This window comes from Convolutriloba macropyga, chromosome 4, assembly GCF_964194025.1.
Source record: "Convolutriloba macropyga chromosome 4, txConMacr16.3, whole genome shotgun sequence".
Taxonomy (NCBI): domain Eukaryota; kingdom Metazoa; phylum Xenacoelomorpha; order Acoela; family Convolutidae; genus Convolutriloba; species Convolutriloba macropyga.
This window is the reverse complement of record NC_134471.1, coordinates 32,638,580-32,653,007: the sequence shown is the minus strand read 5'-3', so window position 1 is coordinate 32,653,007 and position 14,428 is coordinate 32,638,580. Positions and strand designations below refer to the sequence as shown.

At 33.7% G+C, this 14,428-nt stretch overlaps 1 protein-coding gene across 1 annotated transcript in view; it reads left to right on the top strand.

Moving 5' to 3' along the window:
• LOC142338395 (uncharacterized) overlaps positions 1-14,428 on the top strand; it is a 239,615-nt gene that overhangs the window by 95,583 nt on the left and 129,604 nt on the right. The window contains exon 7 of the mRNA XM_075388151.1: positions 4,567-4,738. Within this exon, the coding sequence (XP_075244266.1) occupies positions 4,567-4,738 (172 nt within the window). The remainder of the gene's footprint in view (positions 1-4,566; positions 4,739-14,428) is intronic.

Below are 14,428 nucleotides of genomic sequence, written 5' to 3'. Positions count from 1 at the left end.
TGAATGTGTGTCACTCTAAATGAAGGTTATTTGAGAGCTGCTAATAAAGGCAGCAATAACTTATAAAGATTAATAATCAAAATATAACCTCTCAGCCTTTAATGAAAAGAATATATTATTTCGGTCTGCCTTTTTTACTGTTTTTTTTGAGACCGCAGATCTCGAAGCTATTGCGGCTTTTTTCTGGCAATCTGCCAGCTATGCTTACTATTGTTTTGTTCTGCTGTCTCAAATAGGCATTGAAAAAATCTAATAATTGGGCAAATTTTAGTTTACAAGTGATTACATTTTTGTGGATATGAAGCCTTTTTTGGTGAAAAAAATGACGAAAAATGGCGAATAATTGAACTAGTTTTCTTAATTTTTTGCAGTTTTTCCTATTTTTTTTGTTCTTTAGACAAGTTTCTTTGCCTATCTTTATAACTTGCCTATTGTGTTGTGATTATCTGGATAAAATATTGACTGAAAAGAATTTTTTTGGTTTAATTTGCTTTTGTAATATTTAAAAAACTATTAAATTGTTCCAGTTTTTTAGTCAATGTTGTTTATAAAAGCTCAGTTTTCCATGATTTGGCTTCAAACTGTTTAAAAATTCTCATAAGTGGTTTTAGTAGGTACTAATTGTGTTGGTGAAGTAATTTTTGACAGAGATAATTTTTTCGGAGTCTCATTTTATGTCAAAATTTGATCAGATTTTTTGTCATGATTCAATAGATTTCATTTTTTTTAATTTTTTTTGAGACAGTCCTAAAATTTTGTCTGATGAGTTGTGAGTTGTAGGATTGCATTTATTTGTATTTCCACTTCGAGCTGGAGTTCTTCAGGCTATGTTTTTTTCAAGGATCTGTTCAGACATTTTTAAGATTTTTGAAGTCAAATTGAGTAGTGATTATGGTCACGCCGAAACAGGTTATAAAGCGAAAAAGCGAGTGAAGTTGAGGCGTATAATTTTTTTGCTCGAATTTGAATTAGTGTGAAAGAATTGTGTTTGAACAAAATTTCTTTTTCTCGCTGGTGATTTTTGTTCACAATCGGCAAATTGCCTTCGATATTTTTTACTGTTTTTCAATTTTTGGATCCGATTTTTTTCTATATGGTTTTCGCAATCCATTCAAGGTTCATTCTAGTCCTAGTCTTTTGTTTGAAACAAATTTCCATTTCTCGCTATTGGTTTTGTGTTCACATGAGGCGTTTTGACATTGTTTTTTTTTCGTTTTTTTATGCTTTTCCCATTTCATTTATAGTCCGTTCTAGGTTTAGTTCTAGTCAATGAAAATTTTGTTACGACCATATGACGTAACAGCCACTTCTAATCTGAGGGCAGCTAATGGCGGCAGCAAAAAATAAGCATACTTTCAATCAATATATAACAGATCAGCCTTCAATGAATAGACAAATTTCCTTGGTCTGTCCTTTTTACTGTTTTTCTTAGACTGCCGATCTACGAAGCCATTGCGGCTATTTTCTGGCAATCTGTTAGCTATAATTTAGTTTTTTTGTAGTAACAACTTCTTTACGATGCCTTATTATAATGTAACATTAACAAATTGATATCACAGTTTTTTGCAGAGCCTGAAAATGCGTTTCAGCTTCAAAACCGGCGCAAACTTCATGATTTTTAAGGTTTTTTGACTTTTTTCTGTTAATTTTGTTCAATTCTGGATCTTTCAGCCATTTTTTTTTCAGAATTCAAATTATATGGCAACTTATCTGTTTTTGAATTCATATACTCAACGCCTCTTTCTGCCGTGAAGTAATTTTGTTTTATGAAATTGTACATATGCTAACTCAATTTTGGTAGTCTTTTTCCCAGTTTTTCTTAGTTGTTCTTGTTCTTTGGTTTTAAAAACTAGTAATGGCTTTTTTGTGCAATATAAAAATTTTTTTTCGTTTCAGTACGAATTCGATTTTTTGTCCTTACGTTTTTGAAATAAAAGTAAATTTTTTGATATATTCAGTCTTTATAATTTTTTGACCATCTTGCAAAATTTTTCTGTGTTTCGTATGGGTGCATTCTGTGTTATTTTTTTTTGTATCTGTTCAGTGTATAGCTCTATATCTTTGATGGCTCTCTGTCTTCACTACGTCTGCATGCTAAAAATTGAAATTGATTCGTTTTCCTTCTTTTTTTAATTAGAATTTCAATTTTCAAAAATCAAGGAGTCTTTTTGCTTCGGTGTTTCTTACATTGTGCCCATACTCCGCAAATTCTAGATTGCATCGATCAATTCTTCTATTGGCATCTCTATTTTTATTCGATATATTGCTTTTTCAGTTGATAAAAAGTAAATAAGTAACAAAAAAAAATAATTAATGATTTCAGCTTTTTCTTTGATATTTTTCATTTCTTTGATTTGCGATTGATTTATTTTAACATAGGGTATCACTGAGAGATTTGGAAAGCCTTTTTGAATGTTTCGATTGATCAGTTTTTTCTGGAATTTTCATGGGGTCTTGGTTTTCTTTGTAGACAGTTTTTTGCCTTGATTATTATTCTGTTGCTTTTGTCATTTCTATGTTTAAAGTAATTTTTGAATTAGTGTGAAATCACTTGCTCCTTCATGATTTACATCCATCAAGGAAGATTTATATCTTATTTTTGTCTTAATTGCAGTGATTAAAAAACTAAAATGATATTAGTTTGATTTGAAGCTTCGAGTCTCTTCCGGAATTCTTCCGGCTATGTTTTTTATCTTGACGTTCAGATTTTTGTTACAACCATATGACGTCACAACCACTCCAAATCTGGTTTTTGATTCATGCAATTTCAACTGACGTGCGTGCGTGACGTCATTATTCGCTCTTAGTGGGGCGAAATTTTTTGTTCATTCGCGTGATTAAATTTTTGGTCGCACTTGACTTACCTCACTCTCAAAAATGACTTCCTCACTTTGAAACTGACATTTATTTACTTTAATTCAAAGAGATAAGGTCAAGTGAGTGTGTATCACTCTAAATGAAGGTTATTTGAGAGCAGCTAATATAGGCAGCAATAACTTATACAGATTCTTAATCAAAATATAACACATCTCAGCCTTTATTGAAAAGAATATATTCTTTCGGTCTGCCTTTTTTACTGTTTTTTTGAGACTGCAGATCAACGAAGCGAAGCTATTGCGGCTATTTTCTGGCGATCTGCCAGTTATGTTTTTTACATTCTTTACACTCTTTTCCCCGTTATTTTGTGGAAAATCCTCGGCCCGGGTCGCACTACGCCCCCTAGTGCGTTATGGACACACTTGGTTGCCTCTGGGGTCTCAACCTGGGATTCGTCATCAGGAGGTTATATTTTCAAAGCTAGAACAAATGCCGCACATGCCGAAAAAACAAAAACTTGAAACGGGAAATTTAAATAATTCTCGATCAGATTAAAGTTAATCAAATTTGTTTCGCTCGAATCTTTTGAGGCTTGCATGGTATAATGCTAAACGGTGTCTGCAATGACATTTCTGATCTCTAAACAGCCAAGGGGAATGATGCTAACTACCAATTCGAATGAGAAAATTATCTGCTTTAAAATACTAAGATTCAATCACAAATTTGCATTGTTTTGGTTTTCATTTTCAGTTAAAGCTATTTCGCGGAAGAACGCATTTTGTACCTGGCACTTGAAATAAAGGCTTTTTGAGATAGCATTGATCCAAACAAACCAAATGTGCTTGGATTTCTCTCAAATTTTCACATATGCAAGGCTGAAATATAGTCATTACCCCATATTCAGAAAACAAAAGTTTTCTTTCAATAACTAAAAAGCGATATTGCCAATTCAAAGCGTACGCTAAATTCAATCTTCCTTGATATATACCATTTTGGTGAATAATATAGCCACCCTCATCTTCTCAGCCGGCTGTTACTGTGGCCCTTTTTGTTAATTGCACTCAAATGAGTTTTGTAACAATAATATTGGTCCTGGTCTTTTTATGCAAATCTTTCGCTGGACCAATTTTTCGCCGGACCATTCTGACTTTTCGTCATCAAAAACTGGATGAACAGGTAGCGGCCAGAGGGCATTAAGTGCTCTTAGAGCCCTTCAGCTCACTGGTCTCCAAGTGTGCAATTCACAGAAACTTAAAAGTTTGACCCGCTCTGTCACCCGCTGTCACCCCCCCCCCCTGTCACCCCCTGTCTCCCCCTGTCACCCCCCCTCCCCTCTGTCTCCAACCCCTCCTCCACCCCAACCCTCCGTCCACCCTCTCCAACCCCCCTCTCGTCAGGCTCTAAAGGGTGGGAGTCATGGTGTGAAGGGTGGGACTCCAACCCTCCATCAATCCCCCCGGTGCACCCTCCGTTGCGCTCACCTCGCGCGCTCCTTCAATTACTTTAAAGCTAGCCTCGCTAAACTCTAGCTGGTTAGTGATGAAGCCAACCGCTCGCCGGTCGTTTGAGAGCAATTTCCCCGACTTTAGTCGGTTATACACAAGACGCGATATATAGACTCGGGAATGCTTCATATCATCCTGAAATACCGAATCCGCTTCGCGATTAAATCGTAATTCGTAAGAAAGAAAAGGTAACCTCTGTATGACACATCTTAGGGGTTTACTTATGTCTGGGGGCTATTTTCAGCAGGAAGACGTACCAGGCTGAGTTCAATCAGCGAACGCCCTCGTGTCACATCTTCACTTGAGTCGCCAAGTAGTGGAAGACGCAGAAGACATTATGGGCGCGATTCAAGGCTCAGCTCGTCACCCACAACAGGCATGCTTAGCAGAACAACGGCTGATACAAGCGTTATGCAGTAGGTCACAGCTGAACCTCTAACCAAGTATTCTCAGGTTTAGGCCTCGATTTAAGAAAAGACCACGCTCGACCAAAAAGTGGTATGAAAAGACCATGCTGGAATCAAACACCCCATGAAAAGACTTTAGCTGGACCCAATCCTTCAGCTAAAGTTTGGCTCGACCAACATTTTTGATGCTGGACTTTAACTCGACCCAAATATGATGCTCGAATTTACCTCGACCTAACATGTTCATGCTGGAACCAAAAAACCTGCATTTGCTGATTCGATATTTCTCAACCTTTTTTGGCGAGATTCTGCCTGTTTTTCGAAGGCAGATTGCCTGTTGCAATGCTAGTTTGGTGTTGCTGGTCGGCGTTACACATCTTTAAAAAGAAAAATAGAAAATTTATAGTTATTAATCCCACAAATTGCGATCCTCGACTCGAGAAAAGACCATGCTCGACCGATTAAAAGACCAAGCTCGACCTTAATTTGCTATGAAAAGACCTTATCTGGTCCATGAAAAGACTTTACCTCGACTTAAGTTAGGAGCTGGACTGTGTATATATAGTCAATAATGGACATTCTACTAGAATTATAAAGATTTTTCATAAGTTGAGGTCTAAACCTGGGTTAGATCTTGACTTAGAAGACGACTCACAATTCATTTCAGCTTAATTCTCATCAAATCATAACTTTGACGACTTATTTCAGATAGCACTAAAATTTTGCCGCTAGCTGATGCTCGACAGATTGGTCCAAAAAATTCATTGATAAATGTTGAGCCGAACTATAGCTAAAGATAAAAGTTGATTCGAGGTAAAGTCTCTCTCTTGGTTGTTTTTACAGTTCAAAGAATTTGAATTGTAATGGGGCGCTGTCTTTTTTAAGATATGTTCATTCATTTTCATGATTTTCGGAGCCAAATTTGAGTAGTGATTTTGGTCACGCCGAAACAGGAAGTGGAGCGAAAAAGCGAGTGGATTTGTGGCGTGATTTTTTTTCGCTCTAATTTGCAAGTAGAGTGAGAATACGGTGTTTGAACAAAAATTCGCTTTCTCGGTAGCGGTTTTTGTTCACATGCGGCAATTTCACTTTGATTTTTTTGTTTTGTTTTTTGGACCGGATGTTTTTCTAAATGGTTTTCCCAATCCATTCATAGCTCATTCTACAACTAGTTTTTTTAAACAAATTTCCATTTCTCGCTAATGGTTTTTTGTTCACATGCGGCATTACATTGATGTTCTCTTTTATTTTTTTATCTGATTTCTCTAAGAAAAGGTTTTCCCAATTCACTCATAGTCCGTTCTAGATCTAGTTTTCTGTTTAGTCAATGAAAATTCTTTGAATTGTACGTCAGGACTTGTCCTGCTATGTTTTTTTTAAGATCTGTTCACTCATTTTCATGATTTTCGGAGCCAAATTTGAGTAGTGATTTTGAAGTAGTGAAGTTGAGCAATAAAGCAAGTGGTTTTGCGGCGTGAAATTTTTTCACTTATATTTTAAACTAGAATGAGAAATGGGTGTTTGAACCAAAATTCGTTTTTTCGCTTGTGTGTTTTTGTTCAATTAGGGTAATTTCAATCTGATTTTTAATAGCCGCACAGCAATAGCTGGGGCTATTGTTGGCCTTCTCTTGGTTTTTTTTGTATTTCGTCGTCATGATTTTTGTTACGATCTTTATGACGTCACAGCCACTTTTTGTTCATTCGTTCTTGCAATTTCAACTGAATTTCATGCGTGACGCCACTTTTTTCCTCTTAGTGGAGCGGGTTTTTTGTTCATTCGCGTGATTAAATTTTTTGTCATACTTGACTCACCTCACTCTCAAAAATGACTTCCTCACTTTGAAATTGACTTTTATTTACTTCAATTCTAAGAGTTAAGGTCAAATGGGTATGTGTCACTCTAAATGAAGGTTATTTGAGATCAGCTAATAGAGGCAGCAATAACTTATACAGATTTTAAATCAAAATATAACAGATCAGCCTTCAATGAAAAGACATTTTTTTGGTCTGCCTTTTTTACTGTTTTCTTTTCGAGACTGCCGATCTACGAATCTATTGCGGCTATTTTCTGGCAATCTGCCAGCTATGTTTTAAGTTTTCTCCTTTTTATGGATTGGATTCTTTATCTAAATGGTTTTTTCAATCCATTTATAGTTCATTATAGGCCTTGTATTTTGTTAGAACCAAATTTTTCTCTCTCACCAGAGGATTTTGTTCACATGCGGTATTTTGACATTGATTTTCAGTTTTTAAAAAATTTTTGATCTGATATTTCTGGAAATGTATTTCCCAATTCACTCATAGTCCGCTCTATTTCTAGTTCTTGTTTAAACAATGAAAATTGTTTGAATTTTACGTCATGAGATGTCCTGCTAAGTTTCTTTGTTTCGTCTTCTTCTGACGCTCTTTTTCGTTTTACATTTGTTCACACAGCAAAACTGAAGAGGATAAAATCTCTGAATGACTTCTTCCTCTTACTTGCGGCGTTTTTACGCGTAAGTTCATTTTTCATGCTCTCTCTAGCAAATGTTTTAAGATCATTTGTGTGATTAGATTTTCATCATACGAGACTTACCTCACTCAACAAAATGACTTTTGCACTTTAAAACTTTAAATTAAACTAGTTTAAGCTCAAAGGAACTTATATTTGTAGTAACGGTCCGTAATAAAAGCCTTCTGCGTACTGAATGTTAAGGAGCTTTATTAAATTATTGCTGAAAATTTTTAACCTAGCTTTGCAAGCGGCGTCGATTTTTTTTTCAATTTAGATCTGTATCTGTTTCTATCTCTATTATACGGCACGCAAGTCTTTTCTTTCGAATCTATTCCGGCAATCTGACGGTTTTTTCTATTTCTATATTGGAATTTAAGGCTTGTTTTCAGCTATTAAAGGAATTTGGCCGTGTACTTTTTGTTCCGACCCCACTTGTGGGGGGGGGGTGAGAACTATATATTCAAATGGGTTTTTTTTTGTTCTTCAGTCAATTTTAGCCGATCGATATATTCATCGCAGAGAAAAGTGAGTGGTAACATTAAAAAGCTGGTCCAGCGTAGAATTCAAAATTAGAATTTTTTTTTTGTTTTTTTCGAGGAGTTATCGAGGATTGAAGTTTTGTGTGAACACGGGATATTTGCTCACTTTTAGTAAGATTTTTTCTGCAAATTAAGATATTTTCTATAAAAACAGTATTTCAAACTTAGATTTCTTGCCGAAAAATTAACCAATTTCGTGTTGCTTATAGACTAAAAACTATAAAAAGGACTAGTTCTGGTCTCATAGGGAGCGTCAATATCACAAAAAAAATCGAAATCTATTTGAGAGCTCTTTTTTTTATAAAACTTTTCTACTTTTTTCACCTATTTTTAAGTCACCTAGAGACAATTCACTTTTCAAATCAAAGTAAGGTTAACGAAAAATTTCCTTTAGCATCAAATTAAGCCCAATGAACAAAAAAAACGTTTTCAAGGAATTGCTCATTTTTTTTAAAAAATTCGACTCTGAGTTTACGTAATTCTAAATGAAATTTTGAATTTCTTTTTAAAGTTTTACAAACTTTTTGGATTCTTATGGCATGGACTCAATGGCTAACAGTGCAATATGTTCCGTAATGAGATTTAATTGAGCATATCTAGTGCTTTGAGTGAACAGCTAATGGCTGTTAAGACTTTAGAAATAATTTTTCGAAGATTTTTTCAAATATTAAACAATCATTAACTTATTATCGTGAATTGTAAGTCGGTCAATGTGATGACAGCACCCTCATCTGTCATATTGTAACCCTAATTGATCTATGTAGCGGTTTTGTCTTCTAGTCTAGTTTTTAAAAATATGACTTCAATGACACAAGATTTCGAAAAGCTTAAAAATTTCTGTGGATATTTCGGTATTATTGGTAACTTTTGAAATCTTATCATGTTAACCTAAAACTGACAGATCCTGCTGGCTTAAAGAAGACGTTGAATGAATCACAGATAAATTTTTCAGAGAAAAGCTTATGGTTTCAATTGGCTTCGACATTTTCTTCTCGCTCTTCTCTACTTTTGGTTTTTGCCTGATTTGGTTGTTGTTTTCATAGTCCTAAGACTTGTTGTGAAGTCTTATTGATCACCAATGAATGAAAAACATACCCATACTGCCGCTGAAGCACAATTGAGCGTATTTATTGACAACTGTCGAAATTTATTGAAATTAATTGCTGTTAGGAATTTAAAAATATTTTTTCGAAAAATTTTTGAACATTAACCAATCATAAAGTTTTCGTGAACTTTTAGTCAGTCTCAGTATTGACAGAACCCCATTTTTTTTCTACTGAAACTAAAACAAATTCCAATGGTGGTTTTTCCTTCTAACTATTGATTATAAGACTTCAATAACACATGAATTCAAAGTTTTGAAAAAAAAATTTTGGATAATTTCGTGTTATTGGTTATTTTTGAACTCTTATCCAAAAAATTATAAACATTATCCAAATAATATTCTAATCTCTTTGACTTTGAAAGGACATTCAACGGATCACAGATGAAGTTTTCTGAGAAAAGCTAATGGTTCAAATGGCTCAAATAGTCTAAAAATTTATTGTGATCTTTTATTGATTATATATGCAGGAAAAACAACTTTTTCTGTCAGCATATTATTTCAGAGCGTAGTTATTGACCTCCATTAAAAGCTTTTGACTTAAATGGCTGATAAGACTTTAAAAGAAATATTTCATTTTTTTTTTATTTTTAACCGTTCTTAAACTTTTTCTCGTGGATTGTTTGTCGGTCTTCGTATTTACAGGATCCCTTTTGATTTCTAGTGCAGCCAAATTTAGCCTGATTAGCGTCCATATTCTACATATTAGTTTTAAATATTCAATGCCACAAGTTTTCATTTTTTTAATTTTTCGGGTACTTTTTCTTATTTTTGGATCCTTTTGAAATCCTATCATATTAACCTATTATTGATAGGATTTCCATGATAACCATATTAACCTACCATATTAACCTATTTGAAAAAAAATTTTGGCTAACTTCGTGTTATTGGTTATTTTGAATTCTTATCCAAAAATTATAAACATTATCCAAATAATATTCTAATCTCTTTGACTTGGAAAGGACATTCAACGGATCACAGATGAAGTTTTCTGAGAAAAGCTAATGGTTCAAATGGCTTCGAAATATTCTTCTCGCACTTTTCTACTGAATTTTGGTTTTCGTCTGTTTTTGTTGTTGTTTTTATAGTCTAAAAATTAATTGTGATCTTTTATTGATTATATATACAGGAAAAACAACTTTTTCTGTCAGCATATTATTTCAGAGCGTAGTTATTGACCTCCATTAAAAGCTTTTGATTTAAATGGCTGTTAAGACTTTAAAAGAAATATTTCAATTTTTTTTAATTTTAACGGATCATAAACTTTTTCTCGTGGATTGTTAGTCGGTCTTCGTATTTACAGGATCCCTTTTGATTTCTAGTGCAGCCAAATTTAGCCTGGTTAGCGTCCATATTCTACACAATAGTTTTAAATATTCAATGCCACGAGTTTTCATTTTTTTTATTTTTCGGGTACTTTTTCTTATTTTTGGATCCTTTTGAAATCCTATCATATTAACCTATTTTTGATAGGATTTCCATGTTAACCATATTAACCTACCATATTAACCTATTTGAAAAAAAAATTTGGATAATTTCGTGTTATTGGTTATTTTTGAACTCTTATCCAAAAGATTATAAACTTTATCCAAATAATATTCTAATCTCTTTGACTTGGAAAGGACATTCTACGGATCACAGATGAAGTTTTCTGAGAAAAGCTAATGGTTCAAATGGCTTCGAAATATTCTTCTCGCACTTTTCTACTGAATTTTGGTTTTTGTCTGTTTTTGTTGTTGTTTTTATAGTCTAAAAATTAATTGTGATCTTTTATTGATTATATATGCAGGAAAAACAATTTTTTCTGTCAGCATATTTTTCAGAGCGTAGTTATTGACCTGCTTTAAAAGCTTTTGAGTTAAATGGTTGTTAAGACTTTAAAAAATATATTTCAAAATTTTTTTTGAACTTTAACCCATCTTAAACTTTTTCTCGTGGACTGTTAGTCGGTCATCGTATTTACAGGATCCCTTTTGATTTCTAGTGCAGCCAAATTTAACCTGGTTAGCGTCCATATTCTACATATTAGTTTTAAATATTCAATACCACGAGTTTTCATTTTTTTTATTTTTCGGGTACTTTTTCTTATTTTTGGATCCTTTTGAAATCCTATCATATTAACCTATTATTGATAGTTCCCATTGGTTATGGGAAGATGTTCAAAGGATCATTGATAAAGTTTTCAGAGAAGAGCTTATGATTTAAATGGCTTCGATACTTTCCTCTGTCAAGCTTTTACTAAGTTTTCGGTTTTTGCCTGTTTTGTAGTTGTTTTCATAGTCTGAAGACTTATTGTGATCTCTTATTGATTATGTATGCATGACAAACATCTTTTTTTGCCATCGTGTTGTTTCTGAGAGTAGTTTTTAACCTCTGTTAAAAGCATTTGAGGTTAATGGCTGCTAAGACTTAAAAAATAGTTTTTCGAAATTTTTTTGGATCATTAACCAACCCTAAATTTTTTTTTCGTAAAATATCGGCCAATTTTAGTATTTTCTGGATCTTTTTTTAATTCTAATGCGGCCAAAAATATTCCGGTTAGCGGTTTTATCTTCTACCTATTAGTTTTAAAACTTCAATGCCACTAGTTTTCATTTATTTTTATAAATTTTCGGGTAATTTTCCTTGTTTTTGGATCCTTTTGAAATCATTTTATCCTAAAACTGATAGTTCCCATTGGTTCAAGGCAGACGTTCAACGGATCATATATAAAGTTTTCAGAGAAGAACCTATGATTTAAATTGCTTCGACACTTTCTTTTGGCTCTTTTCTACTGAGTTTTTGGTTGTTGCATGTCTTTTTTGTTGCTTTCATCTTCAATAACTTTTTGTAAGGTCTTATTGACAAAATTTGAAAGGCAAACAAACTTGTTTTCCCATGGAGGCATAGTTTAGCGTATTTAGTGAATTCCGTTGAAAGCTAATCAAATTAATGGCGTTGATACTACGAGTTTTCTCAAAAACTTCGTGGTTCTAATGTATTTGTTCATATTTGATTTTTTGAAACTATATTGATAAAAAAAAGAATCTTATTGCAGTTAAAAAAATAATTGAACATAGAAAAGTTTTTAGTGAAAAGTTCATTTTTTAATGCATTCCACACTTTTCTCGCTCAAATTTTTTCTTGAAATATTTATTTTGCTTGTTTTTATTCTTTAGTTAGGAGTAAGATGCTGACAAGTCTCTCAAGCTTGTAATTGAGGATTGAATTAATGATGTTACCGGAATCAATTAGTCAGTTTATAGCCTTTAGTCTTAAAGTTTATGATATGCCTTTTCAAACATTTTTCAAACTTTTCAGTTTTTGTCGTCCATTTCGTCAAATTGTAACTTATTTTCATCAATGAGAGGTCAAATCCAATTTCCAGTGTTCCAAAAAAAATATATTCACTGTTATTATTTGTCACCGATGTTTGTTTTTTGGACAATATGCAATTTTATAAACGTTTTACGAGTGGTCTTTTTTTGCTCTTCTTTTTCTCTTCTTTCAGAACAATCGCGTTGTAACAGATCCCAATGGTTTACAAATGTGGCCCAGGTAAACTTATGTAATCTCTCAGTAAAATTCTTATAATTCCTGCCGCTGAATTAGTAGAAATGAGATTTGAAATAAAAATACATAATATTCAGATAATAGCTTAAGATTTTAATGGTAGCAATAGATTGTGTTTTCGCAAATCGTTTCAAATTCTTTAAGTTATTCTTTAGCTCGTTTCTTAGGCTATAGGTACCCAAAGACAAGACAGCCTGTTGGCTTAATAACTTCATAGTAGTTTATCAAGGATTATTTAGTTAAAAGCTGATGATTTTTAAGACTTTTGAAACTTCCTGGCTAAAAAAAAGTTAATTAATTTTTGACTTTCGCCTAATTGATCGTTTTCTTTGTTGACTTGTAACTTAGTCTCAATGAGAAAACTTTCCATCCGCTGTATAGTTAGGAGAAATTAGTTTTGAGTAGTTAGGTTTTAATCTGGCTGCATTTTGACGTTGTTAATATGTGCTTTTAAATTTAGATATTCAGTTTTTGCCGTGAAGTTTTTGTTTTTGCTAGTTTCTTGGTTGTTTTTTGTCTCGTAGTCTCTTTAAGGTCAGATCTCATTGTCGCTTTAGTAAGGCATGGTATTATGTAGTTCAATTAGTAGATAGGCTTTGTAACATTTTTTTAAAACTCAAACTTCTATTTTTGTGAGGTTTCGTTTACAATTATATTGTCAATCTCTCTCACTCTAACGGTTTTTGCTTTTGCACGAATATTTTTTTTGTCTTGAAAAACGGTATAGACTGGTCAAGTGAAGCCTAATGTCTCTAATTTTGCTGTCCTCCAAAACCACTGAGATAAATATTTAAAAAATTTTAGGACATTCTTGGAACTTTGAAGTCACACTCACATCCATTGTTCCATTACCTTAAACGATTATATTAAGCAATGTCAATAGTACTCACAGCACTTTTTGAATTGTTTGATATGTTGAAAGACAACAACTTGGAAAAAAAGTGGAGCCTGGTGCAAGGTTTTAGACCTTAAATGAGGTTTTTTAATGAGGATAAAGGCAAAGGTTTCTTGAATTTCCTAATAACTTAATGACAGTAAAATAGCATTCCAAACAGAATTTAACCATTCATGCAAAATATTTGCCATTCATGCATTTTTCTTGTCAATTTCATGCGAAAATGGAAAATTTTAACGTCATAAACAATTTTTGGATTAACTCCGAGTTTTCTCGGCAGCATGGGAAATCACCCCCCCCCCCAGACGACGTTTTGTCGAATCATAATTCCAGGACCTCACCTCGAGTAGTGATTCACTTCAACAACTCAAGGTAAATATATGGTAATCTGAAACTCTTCTCAAATACCGGTAAAGCATGTAAACTTTTAAATCTAATTGAGAATCATTTAGAAAACTGCTTGCTGTTTCACTCTGCTCTCATTCTGCTCAAATGTGCTTCTTAGCGGAAGTTCCTCAGAGAAATGATATAGATTCACAAAGTCGGTACCGAAAAACGCAATCAAAAAGAAACGCGATAAAGCCCAATTATGAATGCCGGCGACTTGAACTTTGTTCGTATAAGTCTCAGCTACCGTTTCCAATGCTTATTGGGGTTGATGCCAGATGCTCTATCCACTCATCAAGAGCCAGGAGTACGTCCAGCTAAAAATTACGTTAAATTATTTCGCGCTTCAAAATTTTTTCTCATCTTTCAGTCCCAATCAAGATTATCGGAAGCAGTGGCGGCTAATTTTTGGCCGTATGTCCAGTATTGTTCTGGCCATATGTCCGGTATGTTTAGTTGCTCTCAAGCGAAATTTGTAGCAATTACATTAGTTGCGTGGCCTTTTTTCATTTTGACCGATTTTTCGCTTGATCGGTTTTTTGACATTTCATCCTCATAAACGGGATAACCTGGTGACGACTAGAAGGAATTAAGTGATCTTAGAGTTTTTCTCCAGCCTGCTAGATTCGAAGTATGCAATTCACCCCGAAGTTGTTATGGAGACGTATATGCATGGAGTGTAGGGCGAGTCTTATAGTTTAGTCACCCACACAACCCAACATCCCTTC